Source organism: Cryptomeria japonica, chromosome 11, assembly GCF_030272615.1.
Source record: "Cryptomeria japonica chromosome 11, Sugi_1.0, whole genome shotgun sequence".
Taxonomy (NCBI): domain Eukaryota; kingdom Viridiplantae; phylum Streptophyta; class Pinopsida; order Cupressales; family Cupressaceae; genus Cryptomeria; species Cryptomeria japonica.
This window is the reverse complement of record NC_081415.1, coordinates 715,425,478-715,446,409: the sequence shown is the minus strand read 5'-3', so window position 1 is coordinate 715,446,409 and position 20,932 is coordinate 715,425,478. Positions and strand designations below refer to the sequence as shown.

The window sequence follows — 20,932 nt, the reverse complement described above, 5'->3', positions numbered from 1 at the left end:
TTTAATTTGATTTGTGACACTTATACGCATAAAAAAGATATAAAAAAAAAACTTCATAGTTATCTCAATCTAATATTATAATAATAATATAATGATATGATATTGTAATAACAATAATAATATAGTCTTAATAGATTTTTTTGATTCTATTCGTTTAATATAAATATTAAAATATAATAATTGTTTTAAATAAAATAATGAACAAATATGATATCTCTGAACTACTTTACCTATATTTCTTTCAAGATAAATATACTAACATTTAATAATAAGAAAAAATATTTTAAAAATAAGATACATAAAATATTTGTTTTCTTATATATAATAAATAAAATAAAAAAATCTCTAAGTCAATAAATTACTCTGAAATATAATTGTCAACATTTTTAGATAGACATACATATACTTATTTATATACAATCACAGTTTCAAAACAATAAGTTTTGCCAAGAGATAACGACACCAAAAAGTAATAAAACCAAAATAATTAAATTTTTTAATATAGACTTTTCTCCATCTCCTCCCCCAACGAAAAAGAACTTTTGTCCGAAAATCACCTTACATTTCAATAACAAACGTTATTTCTCATAAATACATCCTCGGCGCAGGTTTGAATCATTCTTCTGCACCAAAAATGTAACAATGACATTCCATATGCTTTTCAACTCCAATCTATACAGTTGAATGTCTGTAAATCGTGGCATAATTCGATCTTTCTTCTGTAAAACTTTTTTGGAAAAACCAAAAACTCTGAGGATTTCCTTATTCCGATAGATGTAAGACCTTGATCTATCAATTACAACGGTATTAGATATTTGAATTTGAATTTCATTAAACCCCGACGAATGGAAGTCTCAGCTCAGCAACCACCAAAAAGAATTGCCAGATTTGCTTGTAAGAAGATGTGAGTTCAGTATTCTATCATTGGAATTTTATAATCATACGTAAGCTCTTCCCCAGCTTCTATATCACGACATGCGTACAGACCCAGCCGGTATATTTTAGGATCTACAGTCTCTGTGTAAACCCTATAAATTGATAAATTCCCTTCAGAGCTGCAAGAATTAAAAGACATTAGCCCATTTGTATTCAACTTAAATCCATTAATACCAGTTAATTTGTTGGTTAGGTCTAGATAATATGATTCCAAATGCGTAATCAAGGTTCAACAATTATTTTCCATTTAAATTCGTATTTTTGGATTCCTGCCTCTTTCTCGTTAATCATGTGTTTTTGATTCAGTTTGGCATCTTGAAATTTTTATCTATAAATAAGTAAATAGAAAAGTTTTCTGTGAAACCTGTGATTGATAAAGCGTACAACATTTGACATCCCAAATATATCAACAACCAGCTGATCTTTAGGAGGAACCGAGGGATGATCCATACTGAAAAGGTATCTGAAACACGTACAGACAATTCAATAAGAGAATGAATTGTTGGTTATAATAAATATAATTTTGAAGTAAATGAAATCTTCCGAAACCATGCCTTGTAAAAACTCAATCACCTGGCATTGTAATTATCATCTATATTCTCACGCTCTATGGCTTCTTCCGGAGATAATACCTCGCCCACGTATTCAACAACAAACCGTCCCCTGCTTCAATAGAATTGCTCATTTAGAATTCGAAACATGCATAAATGGAAATTCCCATGCTCACAAGCGACCCTCACAAACATTTTGAAAAATAGTGAATGCATGCGAATTTCGTTGCTCTTATCAAACAAGAGTAGTGCCATAATCTTTCAATTCCAAACTGTTTCTTGTTCTGTTTCTATATGTTTTTGGGCAATTTTCCGCATTCCTCCAGGTAGCTGAATTTCTTATATCCATGTAATTCAGAAGTGCGGCAATTAAATAAATAAATGAACTTTGAAAACAACGCAAACAAGAACTCAAATATAGATAAACCTTGGGATCTGCTCGAGTACTCTCAGGCCCCATCTCCGATCTGGAGTTCTAAAAACTTCTAAGCGAACCCTGAATCCATATTGAAGTTTTCGGTTCAAACACTTTGATCCACATGGGCACCTAGTATTGCATTCAACCACATCCGGTGTTCCTGGGCCAAGCTGCAAAACAAAATTAGATTAGAGATCCTATTGTGCCTCCGAAGGTGAAAAAGGAAACACTTTTGTCTTTTGGAATGGTTATTTTGCACAAGATCTATTAGTGGTAGCAGTTTATTTTCTCCTACAACTAATCCAATCAGCAAGAAACAAGATTGCCTAGGTGGTAATCACTAAGGATACGAGACCTTGCCAGCCAACCAATTATTTCATTGCATTAAATTAGAATCAGGAAAATCAAGTACATTTCACACTTAAGAGATGAAGATTAGGTTTGTTCAAGTTTCCAGATACATGTCTAATCACTGCCTGGTCATTGGAGTTCATTTTAAAATGTGAACTTTTGATTTGTTTTACAGGAGCAACAGAGTCATAATCCACAGTTAAAAAATGTGCACAGTTACTAATTTCAGAACAAATTTTAAAAATACTGAAGTTTCTGCTATTTGACTTGCCACGGGTTCTCGTATCCTTTACTAGGCACCCAAGGACTGGATCTTACTTGAAATCAATATGTATCACAAGGGCTTATCGAGGATACTCCTATATCAACCTGTAACAACTGGGAAATTTGGTGGTATAGAATATTTATTTCTTGATATTTTAGTTAAATTCTATTTTGGCTGAACACCTAGTTCCTTGAATCATTTTTTCCTTCCAGCAAACTATAGTTATTCGATATTAATATCGAATAACTATAGTTTGCTGGACACCTAGTTCATTGAACCATTTTTTCCTTCCAGCAAACTATAGATATCGAATAACTATAGTTTGCTGGAAGGAAAGAATGGTTCAATGAACTAGGTGTTCAGCCAAAATCGAATTTAACTAATATGTCAAGAAATAAATATTCTATACCACCAAATTTTCCCACTTGTTACAGCTTGGCATGATCTGATATCCTCGATAAGCCCTTGTGATACATATTGATTTCAAGTAAGATCCAGTCCTTGGGTGCCTAGTAAAGGATATGAGAATCCCTGGCAAGTCAAATAGCACGAACTTCAGTATAACAGAGTTCTGAAATACCACCATTCATTAACTAATCATGACAAAAGAGCCACTTTATGCACAAGGTTTTTGGAGGGCATAGGAAAGGGCAACATGCACATAAGAAGTAAAGAAGAACAAAACACATATGCTTCCAAGGTTCGACAAGGGCTAAAAGAAGGCACGTCGGAGTGATTCAAAATGATTTTTCGTTTGTCGACCATTCAAATTGAAAAACATGTGTTTCTATGAACAAAACAAAAGTAGGTCAATGAAACTCAAGAGTTAAGACAAGGTCATTTTAAATAACAAAGGTAAAGATGAACCCCAAAACAAACACTAAAACAATGTCAACATAACAAGAGGGATTGAACCTGTATAAACCAACTGCAAATGGAAGCCAAAACCATGAAGACCAAAGCTGGATACTGAGGCTGGACAGTGGTTGGTCACAAACTAAGTTACCGGTTCTTCCTCTTTTGGCCTGGGTTCGGGTTCTGGTTCTCCCCAGGTTCTCCTTGGGTTCCTCCCGGGTCCTTCCCAGGTGGTCGGGTTCCCCACAGGGAACCCGGCCACCTGGGAAGGACCCGGGTGGAACCCAGGTCGAACCCAGGAGGACCCGCGTGAACCCAGGCCCGTGGTTTCCAAAAAACAGGGCCACGGGTCAAAAAAACAATAAAAAAGGACTTTCTAAAATAGTTTTTTTAATAATAAAACTCTAATTCGCCCCTTCATGACCTTTTAAAAAAGACTTAAACTTGAATATTATCTTTTTTGCAAATTATGAATATGATATTAGACTTTAGTTATGAGTTTACTGATTACATTTGCGATATATGAATATTTATTGGCATTGGCAATTAATAATTATGGATTTATGATTATCATTTATGTATGGAAAGTCACATTGTATATTTTATTTTTGTATGGATTGTATATATTGAACATATATATAATATATGAGTATATATATATAATTAAAATATATATATATATATATATATATATATATATATATATATATACGTGTGTGTGTGTGTACGGACGAAACCGTACCCAAGATTTTTTTTTTTCTTCCGAATCCATGAATCCGTACCCGAATCCGAACCCGAACCGGTAACTTAGGTCACAAACATATCAAAACTCATGATTACAAAATCCAATCCAATGATAGGGATAATAAAACATCTTATAATGTACATGGGAGAATCTTTACAATCCTAGGATGAACTAGAGCTTATGAACCCATAACATCACCATTCATAACCATGCTAGGACGAGTTAAGCATCTAATACTGTCCATAGGAGAATTCAAGAGTTTAGGCAAGCAGGCTGGACAATCCAATAAGAAAGTGCAATGCATCTCTAGCATAATGCACAGTATCCAAGGTTGGAAGACTTAAGGGGTAGAGAGAAAAATGATCACATGTGCATGCCCCTGTGGCTTGGGATGTAAACAAGGAGAACTGCACTTCCTTTTATGTCAGAGAAAAAGATCCATGTTGTCTGGTATGAAACTGAGAGTGAGATGGTCTGACAGCAGCACGTGAAGTTGGACATCATCTCACTTATCTGTCCCCATCTGTGTGAAACAGCATTATCTTATTGGCACTAAATGCCTCCAACCTAAGTTGCCGAATCGGGTACAAGTATGTGAGTACAATATGTTGTCAAGACAATGTTTTTGGGGGGATTGGATACGTTTGGGTACGTCTGAACAAAAACATATAAAAATAATAAATATATACATATTTACAGCCTAAAACAAGAATTAAAAAGAAGTGTAATTATAATATTAATTATTTTATATACAATTTAATAAATTAATATTATAATGAGAAATAATAAATATAAATTTATAGGGGATGACTCCACAACACAGCGGCTAGCTGTGAGCCTCTTACATGGGAGGTCTTGGGTTCCAGTCTACTTGACTGGTGCTTAGCTCCCGGGAAAAGCTAAAAAAAATTATAAAAAAAAATAAAAAATAAAAAATAAAAATTTATAATATTAATATATGTTAATTTGTATTAACAATATAATATTAATAATTAGTTATTGTACTGTCAATATAATCTATTATGAACATATATAATAATTATATATTATTAAACATTTATTATTAATTATAAATTAAATTATTAAATATTAAATATTAAACTATTAATTTATTGTAATGTATATTTAATATTTTAAACATTTATTAAACATTATACATTAAAACCTAAAACTATTAAAAATAAATAATAAAACTATTTGAAACAATAAAAAATTGAATGTTCACATCTATCAAATTATTTCCAAGTAAACATACTGTGAGCTTGAAGACATTACAAAATAGAATTTACGGTCTGACATTGAAATAGTGTTTTATGCTTGATGAATGGTTGGACCTTGAAAAATGAAAAGAAAAAAAGAAAACCGTGCTCAAACCTTGTTAGAATCTGCTTGGAAACCTCACGTCGACAATGAATTCAATTGGATTCAACTACAAATTGCATGAAATGTTTTTACCTAAAAAATGCGAACCCTAATTGATTCCACAATGATTTTGGGTAGTATCTGAATTTAGGACGTACATCATACTCAAGTTCGGCTAGAAAACTAGGCGATTTGATCACATAGCCTCCAACATTTGAGTTATGCTGAAAAGAGGTAGTCACTTGGTAAAACATAGAAAGACATTTTGACTGCTTGTATATGTCATTAAGGTCTCTCTCAAAGGAGGATCATTGGGGTGTTTGATACTCTATACCTATAGTTAGGAACCTAGAGGATTTACTATAAGATTGAGCACAACAATGTAGGTTGCAAGAGAGCCAATTGCTCATTTATGTTGCATAGTTACCCTTTCTTTGTATTGCCATTACATTAATCATGCTTTGACCACATAATTCATACAGCTCGGTTCAAGTAAATGAGTTTAAATGGTCAAGTCCAAATAGGATGGAACTAATGCAAAAATATTTAGTAGTTAGATTCTAAAACAATAATACCTAGATGAAATTAATAATACTTCAAAATTAATATTTAAAAAAAAAATAAAAAATCCATGGATGGTGTGCTAAGGTGAGGTTGTGTTGAGCATAGATTGCATACTCGGACTCGAAGATTACTTGGCAAGCCAAAAAAAAATGACCATGCAAAAACTCATCAATTTAAAAAGTACTAAAATTTCTTATGAAAACACACTTTTTTTTGCAAAATTCAATTATAAAATGTATCAAATGTATCTAGAAACCATGAAGAAGTAATTTCTAAATTTGATTACTGAATACATATGGATTACAAAATGGCGTCATCATACAAAGTTAGATAGTGGAGTTGGATACAATACCTAGATGCTAAATAATGACTATTATGAATTTCTGATGATTGTATTTGAAAATCATCATAAATTTCATATTTACAAGTTTCTACATCTTCCTCTTCCCGCCCTAGAGAAAGGAGGTAGAGGGTATCGTCCTCTCACTTGATTCTAGTTCCCTGCTTGGCATAGAAGATTCTGTGTGGCTCCACTATGTTGGTAGGTGTTAGTAGCTCCTCCTCCACCATATCAATGTCGTCCAATCCAATCTCCCATGCTTCTGTTGCAGCCGAATCCTCTATAGCTTGCCTCTCGAAATCAACAATCTCATCCTCCATAAACAAGGAGGCTTCATCATCTTGCACAGTCTAATCACTATAGGGATCATGTTGGAATCAATGAACACTGAGAGGGAGGGAGTTGGGGGGGGGGGCGCAAATCAGTATTTTTGCAATTTACAAACTTGTTAAGCTGATTCTCAAACCACCGGATGCATAAGAATAAAAGTAAAGTGCAGAAACATAAAGCAATCAAGCACACAACCATAACACCAAGATTTTTACGTGGAAACCCGGAAAGGGGAAAACCACGGTGGGATTTGAACCCACTATATTATCATACAATGGCCAGAAGTATGATAATATTACATAAAGAGAATGCACTTGCATTCAAGCACACTGCCTAGAGCTCACTGCTCAAATACAAAATAGAGCTACAACCCGAAGTAAGGCTCACTGCCTTACAGGGAATTACAATTGATTACAATAATGAATGAACTGAAGTATAGCATTTACATATGCCAAAAAACAGTTCCGGCTAGGCTCAAATTGACTTCTGCAACTGTTCTTCTTATCTGCTCTGTTTTCTTGCTCTGTCATACATCGGAGCACCTAAACCTTCAATAATAGTCACCAAACTTTGCACATTCGCTCAAACAAACTTCTCACACACACCTCATATGCCGAAATGTTCAAATGAATTGGCATTATATATCCGCACCAACAAAATGAATCATTTACCATGTCGGCTTCCAAAATCCGCATAACACGCAACATGAAACGTGTAACCTTAAGTCGGCTCAATCCGCCCACAAATCCATATGCGGACCTAAACAAAATGATAAAAAAACTTCACACAAGTCGGTCCAATTACCTCGAACACGAAACCAATCACCGAAACCAACCCTAAGATTCCGCATCACACGTTACACCAAAATAGCTCTGTTCTAACTAAATTACAGGATACTAGACCTTTAATCTTGCTCATGAATCAACACCGAATATCAGGATTACGAAAAAATCTGTCTCAAACCTCGAATCATTTGCCAATATCACCGCAACCAAAGTTACACAACCAAAATCAAGATATGCACACTATACACATGCTCTACCGGTTACTGTGTTCCACCTTCTAGACTTATGCCTTATGAACAATATGACTTCCGGTAAACCAAATCTATGTACACCGGATATGATTTCCGAATTGAGTTGCCATCAATGACAACTCCTAAGCATCTCTCATGCATCAATCTTCACCGGAACAGTATCTCTTGCCAACAGATCAATGCCATCGAAATTTATGAGATCATCTGGCTGGTCCTGCACCTTTCTTGTGCAAAGCCAGAGGTTATATTGCACAAAAACAAGATCATTGAGGCATTTTTGAGTCAACTTATCACGCTTCTGTGTGTGAATGGCACCAAACAAACTCCAATTCGCTCACAACCAAAAGCACTACAAGTTTGAGACAAAATTCGAAGGGCTAGCCTTTTCAAATTTGAGAAATTTCCACCCGAATCTTCCCACCAAGAACCTACAAATAAGATATCATTTTTTTGTAAACAAATAATATTCTATAAGTAATTGTAATTCATAACTTGCAAGATATAAGGCTTCACTTTTTCTTACTTGGTGTTTGGATCTCTTTTCCTCGTATAGCTGATTTGGAAGAATCAAGAAAACAATGTCCCTCTATCTACCTTATAATTCTGCAATTCCAAAATGATGAGATTTCTCATTGTAGTTGTAGGTATCATCCTCTCAATACATGTAGATAGGCCCTCCATAACCTCCCCATTAGCATCCATGAAGCTATCAAAAAAGTAGAACTTGGGATTGAGAAAGTACCCCATGCATGAATGGGTTGGTGGAGTTGATTGATCCACCTCCGATCAATGATCTCCCAAATAGGGGCAAATCTATTTGCATCCCCCATGTAAAAGTGTTTGGATGGCCTCTTTGGCCTGATAGACTTATAAAGCACTGAGAGGGGGGGTGAATCAATGACAGCAAAAACAATACTACTTTAAACACTGACCGGTTGAGATACTTAATAAGTTTGCCAAACACTATGCATGCAATCCAAAATGATATTAAAGTATCCACAATAAGTAAAACATCCACCATAACACAAGTGTTTATACGTGGAAAATCCAAATGGGAAAAACCACGGTGAGATGAGACTCACAAGTTAACTATCTGCAGAAATAGCTAACTAACTGGTCAAGGTCTACAAAAGTTTGCTCTACTAGGAGTGAATCCTGTTAAAGATCCCAAAGCTCTGTAAGGAGCTATACCCTGTTAAAGGTAGTACCTTGTTAGGAGTAACCTCGGTAGAGGATTTCTGAATCCTAACTAATGGATCACCTGGTTAGAGGATTTGTACAATGAAGCTTGTTAGAGCTTACCCAGTTAGGGGATTTGACTGTTGTAGTGATTAGAAATAACAGGTGTGTGATCTAATAGTAGCACAACTTGCTTGAATAGATCCTCTTCTGCTCGTTCACAACTGCATCACCGACATATTCAACAATACCTTCAACATCTACTTTGCATCATATTGCTCTCTTCATACATATCTGTTCTTGAAACATAATGTCATTATATAGACACTAGATTTCATGTCGGCTTAGAAATTGTATCACAATTTCCTAGGTGCAGTGTATCTGGACAATCAAAACATAACTCATCACAATTTACCACCAAAATGTCAGTTAAGGGTAACTCATCATGATCGGTGATAACTCATCACACAATCAATGAATGATACCAGTTGAAGCACTGATATCGGTTAGAATTAACAAATTCAACATGTAAACTGATTGTCCTCCATCGCCTCTTTGATGATCTCCGTTGTATCTTTCGTATTGGTGTCAAGTTATTCCTGCCTATACCGGTTGTCAACATATATTGGTTTGACACTCTCTAAACCATCATAAACTAAACTTCTAATACCGGTTGTGATATAATACAAGTAACTTTGAAGTAACACTAGTAGACAATGTGAACATGTGTGTGTCTACATGTTCCATCAATGACAACACATGAAGTCATCTATTACAATCATCATCAAGCCAACAATCTCCCCCTTTGGCATTGATGGCAACACTTAGAAAATTTTCAAACTATACAACTAAGTGTGCTTACAAAAAAAATATACCACACATATCACAATACATACTCCCCCTTAATATGTACAAAATTTTCACAACACACATACATATTACTACTCCCCCTTTGACAACAATGCCAAATTGAAAAGTAAAATATATACATAATTGGCAAAATTTGCATCAAATGTTTACATATACAAAAACTTGAAAATCTGAATCAAGGAGTATTCATTGAAATTCTTAGAAAAATGTTACTAAAAGTACGCTTCAATTGAGAAAAATCATTTTCCCGTCTCTAGCAAGGTTTCAGCGATCTCTATTGTAGTCATGACCTGTGTATAGAATTATTCCATTGCATCAATTGTACACGTCTCTGGAGTGGCCAAAATTGCTTCTGCATTCTTGTATGCACTTTTAACATATCCACTTTTGGTCTGAGTAAATTCTTCAACTCCTTTAGGGATCGGAGTCTTTTTGCCTGTTCAAAATCATACAAATCTAACCGATTTTGAAAATCATCAACCATTCTACCAAAAATTAAGGCAAAATCCTGTAAAGGTATGTAGGCATTACATATCTTTTCCAGTTCTTGCTCGGTCTTTGTTCGCCTTTGATTGATATTAGTATAAAAGAATGAAACATTGGATATAAGTGCAAGAATTTTCCCTCTTGTTTCAATAGCTTTTCTTAACAGATATTTATTTAGGGATAGGGCAATTCTCCCTGTATCAATATCCTTCATGATTTGTTCTCCTCGCTTCTTCCTGTAGCTCTTCTCTGCATGGGTCTGCGCTGCTTTCTCAAGGGACTTAAGTTGGTCAGAGGCATCAGCAACCAACTGGCCAAGCTTGCCAATGGGAGTTGACAAGTTCCTTGTAGCAGTTTCCGGTAGAAGGCTTGACAGAATATCTACAACATTTTGAATGGTTTCAGCTTCCATTCTCTATTCCTTAAGCCTCTTCTTCTGAGTTCTGGATTGTATGACCGTTGCAATCTCCATTAATTTCGATGCACTCATGTTATCAACATCAATAGGCCCTTTGATGCCTAATAAGTCATCATCATCATTATTATTCTACTGTTTGACTAATGACTTTTCAACTTCAGTAGATTTCTCCTGTTCATTTTTCTCCTCCTCTTTCTTCTTATCCTGTTCAAAGGACTTATCAACAACTTTTTCTCCAGGTTCCTCCTAGGTAACCTGTGAAACCGGTGGGAGTTGTGATTTCATTGGTTGATCATTTACTGGTGGGAGTGAAATATCCACACTTGGTTGAGTTGCCGGTATCTCCACTGTATTAACCTGTGAAACAGTAATTTCCGGTGGCTGCATATCTGGTGCAATGATGTTCCCAGATAGATCAATTGTATCTTGTATGTCATGAACAAAGATCACCGGTTGGGAAGTAGTGTCATCCTTCTTCTTGATAGGATAGACAACATCAGCTTGCACTATTTCTTCCTCATCCATTTCTAGTTGTACTTCAAGCTCTGTTTGCTCATCATCATAAGACTTTGAATGCTTATGCATTCGTTGAACGTTTCGAGCTATCTGATGAGTCTCAACTTCAACAGATTGAGTTTTCCCATTCAATTACTTCAATCTTCTTGCCTTAGAGATAAACTGTCCTTTGTAATTAACAAGTAAGGCAACTAATTCATCTCTAAACAATTCAGGAAAATATTGAATAAATATATTATCAATAATTTATTGATCTTTGTCAACAACAATTTGCCACTTATTTGCAAGAATAGAATATAAAGAATCAGAAATATCATCTATAAGATCCTGAGGTAATCGATTATATTGATATAAATAGTTGATTACCTGTTGAACAATTTGTTCCTTCTGATCTTTATCAAATGAATCAAAACATTTCTTGACATTATCAAGTCTGTTTCTCCCCAATGTTTTCATTGTCTTCTCGAAATCAGTCATAGGCTTGTAAGATAAGACATTAATAGGAACAGTTGCCTTTGGCACTTCTTTCACTGGTTTAACTACTTTACCAGATGCTTTCATTTTCTTGGGTTCCTCCTCAGTGTCAGTATCATCAGATTCTGCTTGAAGAATCAATTGACAACCTCTCTTCTTTATTGCAGTCTGCTTCGTAGCAGTTACTTTGGGTACCTGTTCCTTTTTGACTTGGACACTTCATGTCACTCTTGTATTAGCAGGTACAGAAGATGTTGAAGGTGCTTTCTCAACTTTCTTCTTCTTTCCTTTTGCATTATTGGGTTGAGCACTATTGGTTTCAGCTTTTGCAGTTTGCTCCTCAATAGTATCCAGTCTTTTCTTCTTCTTGTCTATAGGAGATGCCAACAGGTTATTGGCATAGCCAATCAATAAGTCATAATTGACTTCATAGCTCATGTTTTCCATTTCATCCTCTCTGGGTTCAATAGCCTCCATTAGACAAAAATCAATGGTGACTGTGAAGATGATGTCTTTAGCAAAGTTTTTCACCACATCCTCAAGTAGCCTTACCCTCATACTCATTTTCTTCTGAAATTCATTGAAGTACTTGTTCATTGCAGCCGAGAAAGTGTTCTTAACTGCCTTGATGTTGTTCTTGATCTAAGCAATTACCGGTAGGTCTTTAGACCATTCAAGATCACCAATTCCCGGTAGGAAATTTTGAAAGTAAAAGAATAGACCAATCAATAACTGACCAAATTTGAATTTCTGACTGCTGTCCTTCTTGATTGACTACAAATTCAACATCAATTGACTTCTTATGGCCTCACAAAGGTCATAGTCTGTATTCTCAACAATCATTTTATAGGCTGTATGCACTGCTGCAGATGGCACACTGTTCATTCTACTGGAATAGAATATCCGGTAGCCTATAACCATAGTAGCCAGTTTAACAACTGGGTCCTTAATTTTATTAACAGAAAATGCATGCCCATCAGAGGTAGACGAGGTTAAAGTGGTTACAATCTCTTTAGAAATTCGCCTCAGCTTGGGAACTTCACCAGTTGACCAAAAACCAGTTACAGCTTGAATAGCTTCATTGGTTATAGCGTGTCCTTTCTAGATACATAATTTCACCATGAACATGACTAAGAATGATTGTAATATGTTCTTCAAAATCCTCGAAAAAATAAGTTGCATTATGAAAACCTTTCTCATAAACCCTAATATACTCGGGTTGAATCTTTCCGCTCTTATCGCAAAGGGATTTCAACTGAGAATAAATTGACAATGATCCTAAATCTTCAATTTTACAATCAATGTAGCTAGACAAATCACCTTTTACAATGACACCTTTAGGAACTTGAGATAAAGCATTATAAGACACTATTCGTTCCAATTCCACAACCTCCATAGGTTCTGATGCAATGTTACCCCGAGTTTTCGGGACGGGGACGACGGGATGCGTTTCTGGGACGACAAATTTTTTTGCCAAATTTGGGGACGGCGGGGGACGACAAAGGGGACGACTATATAAAATATAAGAAAAATTTAAAATTTATAGGAAAATTTCAAAATTCTAAATGTTCATATGAAAACATGGATAAAGCATGCATACATACATAATATTCATATGAAAACAATAAAACATGGATATAGCATGTGTATGATACTATGAAAAGTTGAAGACATTTTAGAATGTAAATTTTGAACATACAACATTGTTAATACTCAATAGACAATATGCAATTATGCATTCATAAATCAAAATTTCAATTCATTCACATTGTCAATATGCATATCATAATAGATATTAAAGAAATAACATACAAAATGTCAAAACAAAGAGGTTAAATTTTCCCTACTTCTATCGATGCAGTTTCCCCCCATATTTTTCAACAGGGGTTTGGGGGCAGCGCCCCCAAGGTGGGGTCAAGGGGCAGTGCCCCTTGCGCGCTCCCTATTGCGATACAGGGCAGGGTCGAGGGGCAGTGCCCCGCGACATCAAAAAAACTTATTCTTTAATAAAGGCGTTGGGTGCTATTTTTCTATTAACTCGCCGAGTTTGGCGATTTTCTAATCTCTCTGTCAAAATGCCCAAAGGCTACACTGCTGCCATATAGTTTCATTGTCAAAATTATGAATTAAAGTAATGTTATCTTTTATTTTTTTTATTTTTAATAACAATTTGAATTAATAAGGGGCCTATATAAGAAAAAAATTTTAAAAAATTGAAAATACAACTTTTTAAATTTTTTTAATATTTTTTAATGGCCTTAGATATGGGGGACGGATTGGGGACGTCCCAGGCGTCCCTAGCCGTCCCCGGGACGTACGAACGTACCCCAGAGCTAGGGCAGGCGTCCCCCCGTTTCGGGGACGTCCCCTCAAAATACAAGGCAATTTGGGGACGGGGGAAAACGTCCCCTAGCCGTCCCCAAGTCCCCAAAACGTCCCTGGGACGGGGACGAGGGTTTTCAGGTCAGGGACGCGTCCCCGGGTAACTTTGTTCTAATGTGATCATTAGCCTCTCTACTTGCTTAGATGATGAAGCCATTCATATTAACTTGATTCGAAATGGGATTTACAAAAAAATACCTTAATTCTCACGCGCTGCCTCAGTTACCGGTTGATTACTCAAATGCACACCAGTTCAACCTTCACTAACCTTCGAATCAACTTCGATCACGCAAATCACGACACAAATTCGACTAAGACCAGCTAGCAATTCTCTCTTCGCTCTGCAAGTGCTCACGAATTCTCTTTTGAATGCATTTAGGTAAAAATAACATAGTAAAACTTGTTTTTATCCTTTTTACCTACTACATTAAATGCTCGACTGCTTGGGTTACAAACCCTAATTCACCGCTTAACGATGCATACAATTTTAACAGGTGTAAAACCGAATGACAAAAGATATCAAGATTCCACACATACTAACTCAAAATGCAATTTCTCTTACCATTCATCTTACAAGGGGTCCGGAAGTAGATTTACCACTATGCTCCCCTTAGCCCTTTTGAAAGGCTCAATTCATCGGTGCAGGATTCTCCACACTGGGTGAAGGATTAGGTTCTTCTGCAGGTATATCATCACTCTTCCTTTTCCAGATTCGGTTCATTTATTCTCTGGTTTCCTCAACACTTACCTTTTGCTTACCTTTCCGATCTTCAAAATGAGTAACCGATCTGTTCTTTCTAGATCTACAAAACTTTGCCATGTGTCCCAATTTATGACAATGATAGCAGGCCATTCCAAATGATCTCCAAGGTCTTGCATTGCCTCTTCCAATTCTCCTTCTGCAATTCATAGCCACATGACCATAATTGTTACAAATGACATTAGTCACCTTTTCTATCTCAAGTGGACTAAACCGGTTGACATAGGGTATCTACCAGTTCATGTTACCCCAGTTGTCATAGGTTCTCCTCCAGTTAACATTAGGCTTTGGACTCATGTGAGGTACTGGATTATTTGCTCCATATCTGCATTCAACTGATCTATGTCCATACATTTTGCATGTAAAACAGTGACCTTCAAATCTCTTAGATACATACCTAGTATTGGCATTGTAACCTGTATTTCCATTGGGTCCGTTTCTACACACATTTGCAGTATGTCCAGGTTTATGACAAACAAAGCAAACAGGTTCTAAAAATTTCTTACTGGTACACTTGTTAGCTTTAGGAGCAGTTTTATCCTTGTGAATGTTGCTCTTTGTTCCAAAAGACTCTCCTTTCTCAGATGTGTTAAAGCCTAGTCCAGAAGTATCTCCTTTCATCCTTTGAGATTGGATCTACTCATCCAACATAGAGGTACTTTTATTAAACTTCTCTACCTTTCCATTAGTCTCAGTGAGTTCTCTAGTAAGATCTTCATTGTGTTTTGTAAGAGTTTCTCTTAGAGATGATGCCAATTCAAGATCTAGCTGCAAAGCTTCTTTTTCTTCTTTTTCAGCATGCCAATGCTCATGCAGGGTTGCATTCTCTTGTTTGATCTTAGCAATCTCACGATCTCTTTTTTTGATAAGGTCTTCAGCTGCCCTCCTGGCTTCCAGCTCTTGACTCATGCAGATAGTTAAGCTTTATAACTCTCTTCTCAGATTTAGCTTTTCACCGTTCAGTTTTTCAACTTCTTCAACTAAAGCATCAATATAAGCTTCATCTGAAGAACTGTTGTCAGATATCTCCAACAACTATTCAGTTAGTTCTCTCCTTTTGACATGAGAAGCGTTAAGTTTGACCCTTAGGGTTTCAAGCTCATCCTTAGTAGCCTCAAGCACTCTTGCCATTTCAAAGTAGCTCATATCCCCCATGGTGGCTTTAAGGTTTCCTTCCAAGCGATTAAGCCTTAAGAAAGTTAGGTTCTGATACCAATTGATAGACTTATAAAACACTGAGAAGGGGGGTGAATCAGTGACACCAAAAACAATACTATTTTAAACACTGACCGATTGAGATACTTAATAAGTTTGCCAAACACTATGCATGCAATCCAAAATGATATTAAAGTATCCACAATAAGTAAAACATCCACCATAACACAAGTGTTTATACGTGGAAAACCCAAATGGGAAAAACCATGGTGAGATGAGACTCACAAGTTAACTATCTGCAAAAATAGATAACTGACCGGTTAAGGTCTACAAAAGTTTGCTCTGCTAGGAGTGAATCCTGTTAAAGATCCCAAAGCTTTGTAAGGAGCTATACCCTGTTAAAGGTAGTACCCTGTTAGGAGTAACCTCGGTAGAGGATTTCTAAATCCAAACTAATGGATCACCTACAAGCTTACCCGGTTAGGGGATTTGACTGTTGTAGTGATTAGAAACAACATTTGTGTGATCTAATAGTAGCACAACTTGCTTGAATAGATCCTCTTCTGCTCGTTCACAACTGCATCACCAACATATTCAACAATACCTTCAACATCTACTTTGCATCATATTGCTCTCTTCATACATATTTGTTCTTGAAACATAATGTCATTATATAGACACTAGATTTCATGTCGGCTTAGAAATTGTATCACAATTTCCTAGGTGCAGTGTATTTGGACAATCAAAACATAACTCCTCACAATTTACTGCCAAAATGTCAGTTAAGGGTAACTCATCATGACCGGTGATAACTCATCACACAATTAATGAATGATACCGGTTAGAGTTAACCAATTCAACATGTAAACTGATTGCCCCCCATCGCCTCTTTGATGATCTCCGTTGTAACTTTCGAGTTGGTGTCAAGTTATTCCTGCCTATACCGGTTGTCAACATATAACGATTTGACACTCTCTAAACCATCATAAACTAAACTTCTAATACCGGTTGTGATATAATACAAGTAACTTTGAAGTAACACCGGTAGACAATGTGAACATATGTGTGTGTATACATGTTCCATCAATGACAACACATGAAGTCATCTATTACAATCATCATCAAGCCAACATGGCCCTATCCCTTGCCTCATAAATATTTCCCATTGCATTTTTCTCACCATCTGCCAAGTGCAACATCCTCAGGCTTAGTCACCTACAAAGTACAAAGTAGAACCAAATTTAAATTACAACTTAAAATGGAACAAAACACTTCTAAAGCTTAAAATTAAAAATATAGGATTCAATTTGAAAAATAAATTAAGTTGAAGTTACCTTGACAACTTGTAATGCTCTAGCTGCAAATTCACCATCAAAAATTACTTTTACAATGTATTCTCCATCTGCCTTCTTTGAGTAAGTTGAGTCTACCCGTGGTTGACTCACAAGCATCTCCTTTAAAGGAGTCAATTAACTAGTAATACTTTGCAACATTGAAAATTAGTTGCAAACCTTGTAGCTCCTAATCGCACAAGTTCTTTCTTCTTGGTGTGCTCTCTCATCAATTGTAGCACCCATGGGTGATTTTATATATTTTTTGTTCCATCTCTTGCTTCTTCTACAATTGGTTTCACCCAATCGATTTTGCCTATGTCGTCCAAAAGAAGGTCAAGACAATGAGTTGCACAAGGGGTCCAAAAAAGTGTTGGATGCCTCTCTTGAAGCAATATTCTAGCTACCACATATGCCACTGCATTGTCAGTAACAACTTGGACTACAATTCTTATGCCCACCTCTAAAGCAACCTCCTCCAACATCAACTCAATTTTTTCTGCATTTTTTATTATGTTGGAGGTATCAATTGACTTTAGAAAAACCATACACCATTTGAAGCCACTCTAAAATTGATAAGAGTGTGGTTTCTTCCATATGTCCAACCATTTAAATGAATTGAGCTTCTTTTCAACTTCCACAATTTCTTTTGCATCTATGATAGCATCTTTGAACAACTTGCCACTTAAATCTCTTGGACTAGGGGCCTTGAACCCTTTCCTTGCAACTATCAATGTTGTCAGCAAATGAAATATCCCCTATGGATATCTGCTCCAAATTTTACCAAATGTTCCATAGGAATTTAAACAAACGGTTTGCATAAAAATTGATTTTCATTCCTTAACAGATTATATTGAAAAACATATAATTTCAAACTAAAATAGAGATCTGCAATTAACTATGAATATTAATATTATCGTCAAATAGATAAATCATTACAACCTTAAACAAAATAACAAAATTATCTTTCCAATCGTAGCCACAAAACTTACAGAAAGATTGGATGTATTGAAAGCTTCCCAATCACAGATACAAGATGTACAAAAGGATTGGAAATCCACATACCAACAACAGATCTATCTGAAATCTTTAGCAAACACTAGCCAGAGTAGATCTTTCACCACCGTAGCTAGTCTTCTTCAAGAGGGATTTCGTCCTGAAGAAGGCTGATTTGGACCAAGTCCAAATCTCCAGAACCTCACAAGGTTACAACCAGGAAATGAATAAACCCAACCTCCTTAAAGAATCCTCTCAATGCTCTTTTATAACTTTTTGAATTTCCCACTTTATTAAGTCACTCAAGTAATTATATAATATTATCCTTATGATGCACTTTTAAAAAAGAATAATATTAAATAATTACACTAATGGCTTATTAAATAATTAAACATGTTTTTGATTATTTAATTATATCTTAGCCAAAAGGGGGCATTACAAGTCCTCCCGCCCAAAATTTGCTTGTCCTCAAGCAATTAGCACTGGGATCCCATACCAATCTTTGAGGCTGCCATGATCTTCTATTAGGAACACCGCATACTACTGTCACCTTATTTCTCCAAAGGAACATTCTGATAATTATTTGTAAAAGGTCAGCAAACTCACCTTCAACAATTGATGAATCCCATGTGATCCCAGAATTCCAAATTAGTCTTAGGAAAGAGCCAACATGTTGATGCTACACCACTCTAATTATAACAAACTGACTTGTGTTGTCAATCTGTATCTTCAACTCCCAGGACTCCAAGAAGTGCCCATAACCCAAACTGAACTATCTGAATTCAATGCTAGAAAACAAATGTTGAGCCAACGTCCCAATGGAGTTGAAATCAACCAATGTAGTATTTAATACAGTTCTCACCATCATTTGCATTAAAATTTGTGAGGACTCATCATTAATCTGCCCACAATCAAACCAAACAAAACTTGATTGTTGATCATAGGGAAATGCACTTATTTGCATATCATGGATTGCAATTCTGCGAACTGTTGTGGGAATAGCAGCATTACTAGAATAGAGCTCACAACTCCCATCCTGTCTCAATACTATACTATTGTGCTCAACTTTGTCTTCATCACTAGAATTCAATGGAACTTCATCATCCAACTCAAAAAATGGATTGTCATGAATCACGTCATCATCAAATTCAAACAAAGGATTATCAATAATTTCAAACCATTGTTCTTGCTGATCCAAATTTCTAATATCTGACTTTGGGCAATGCTGGTTTGAACAAAAAGTTTCATGTATACTGTCAAGCTCTTCAATTGTCTCCCGGATCTCCTCGGCCACTCCCTTTTCTTTTGTTCCCAAGATTGTTTAGTAGCAAATAATTGATATTCTGTTTCTTGCAAGGTCCTTCAAGCAATCTTCAACTTCTTCTGAGTTTCCTTGTATAAATCTGTGGCCTCTTCTGCAACCTTAGTGGCCATATCTCTATCATGAATTACATGCAAGAAAGCTGCCTTGATTTCTTCCATATTGTTCTTAATTGATCATAAATCAGCAAGGGAGATGTTAACCTTATTTTGAGAATTAAATTTTCCACATACTTGTGTGCCATCCACTGTAGATAAAATCTGAACTTCTTTTTCAGCTGATACCAAAAGATGTCTTTCCCAATCTTGATCACTCACAGATGATGAACTGTTGTCATGCTGCATGGTGAAATTAAAATTCTTCTCAACCATAGAGCTGTCCCCAATCGAATGTGCCTCACCCTTTATCTTTGCAACAAGAAACTGAGAATCTGAAACACTAGAGATACTAGGACTTTGCTCTAAATCAGATAGAAGCAAGGGAAAATCTGTTTTACACTTAATAGAATCAACACTTCCAATATCAGTCTTACTACATGAATCATGAGGAAAAGAAATTTCATTTTGCATAGCTAAAGATTTGTTTTGGAAATCAAACTAGAAACCTCCTATGTCATTGAAATGAAAGGATGAATCACCAACATCTTCATTTCTAGCCTCAGGTAGTGCATTCACTATTTTTGAATTTGTATCAACTTTTTGGACAATCAAAGCTATTGGTTTGATCACTTCATTGCTTTCATTTTCAGCTTGTATCGACGCATGAACATCAAAAGAAACATCTTGGAGAATTGTATTCTCTTTGTTCCCTGAACTAAATCTCTCATCTTCTATTTTCTGCTCTTCTTTTTTCAAAGTAGGCTTCAATTTTCCCTCACAAGAACTGAACACACCTTGGACTAATTCACGTGCAATGGAAGAGACAACCCAGTCATTTTTTTGAACAGCCATTAGCATGGATAATAGGGGCTGAGATATAACATCACTCTCATTTATACATAAGATCATAATGGTCTTCATAGCTGCAATAATTTTTTTGTCACGTCTTCCATTGGCTGTGACCAAGAAATGATGAAACATATCATAGATCAGATCATGCATTTCCAAATCTATTAAAAGATTGCTAATTTTGATTCCTGCAAATATTTTTAGTATAGCAATTCTTCTTGAATAGTGAACATTTCTGAAATCATCTACGATCAAGTGCAAAACCTCTTTCATTATCTCATCATAATATGAAACTTGAGGTGCCAAAATGCTCATGATTTCACTCAAACAAATTGCAACCATGA

General features: G+C 35.8%; 1 protein-coding gene across 3 annotated transcripts in view; it reads right to left on the bottom strand.

The window, feature by feature from the left end:
- Positions 1–470: 470 nt before the first annotated feature.
- LOC131061313 (uncharacterized) overlaps positions 471–20,932 on the bottom strand; it is a 154,268-nt gene continuing 133,806 nt past the window's right edge. For 2 of the 3 annotated variants that reach the window (XM_057994931.2, XM_059213851.1), the window contains exons 12-15: positions 1,915–2,075; positions 1,510–1,599; positions 1,301–1,399; positions 471–1,055 (exon numbers count right to left, since the gene is read on the bottom strand). In XM_057994931.2, the coding sequence (XP_057850914.2) occupies positions 911–1,055; positions 1,301–1,399; positions 1,510–1,599; positions 1,915–2,075 (495 nt within the window). In that variant the 3' untranslated portion in view covers positions 471–910. Of the gene's footprint in view, positions 1,056–1,300; positions 1,400–1,509; positions 1,600–1,914; positions 2,076–20,932 lie in introns of those variants that run through there. The other variant, XR_009359362.1, reaches the window with a different exon arrangement.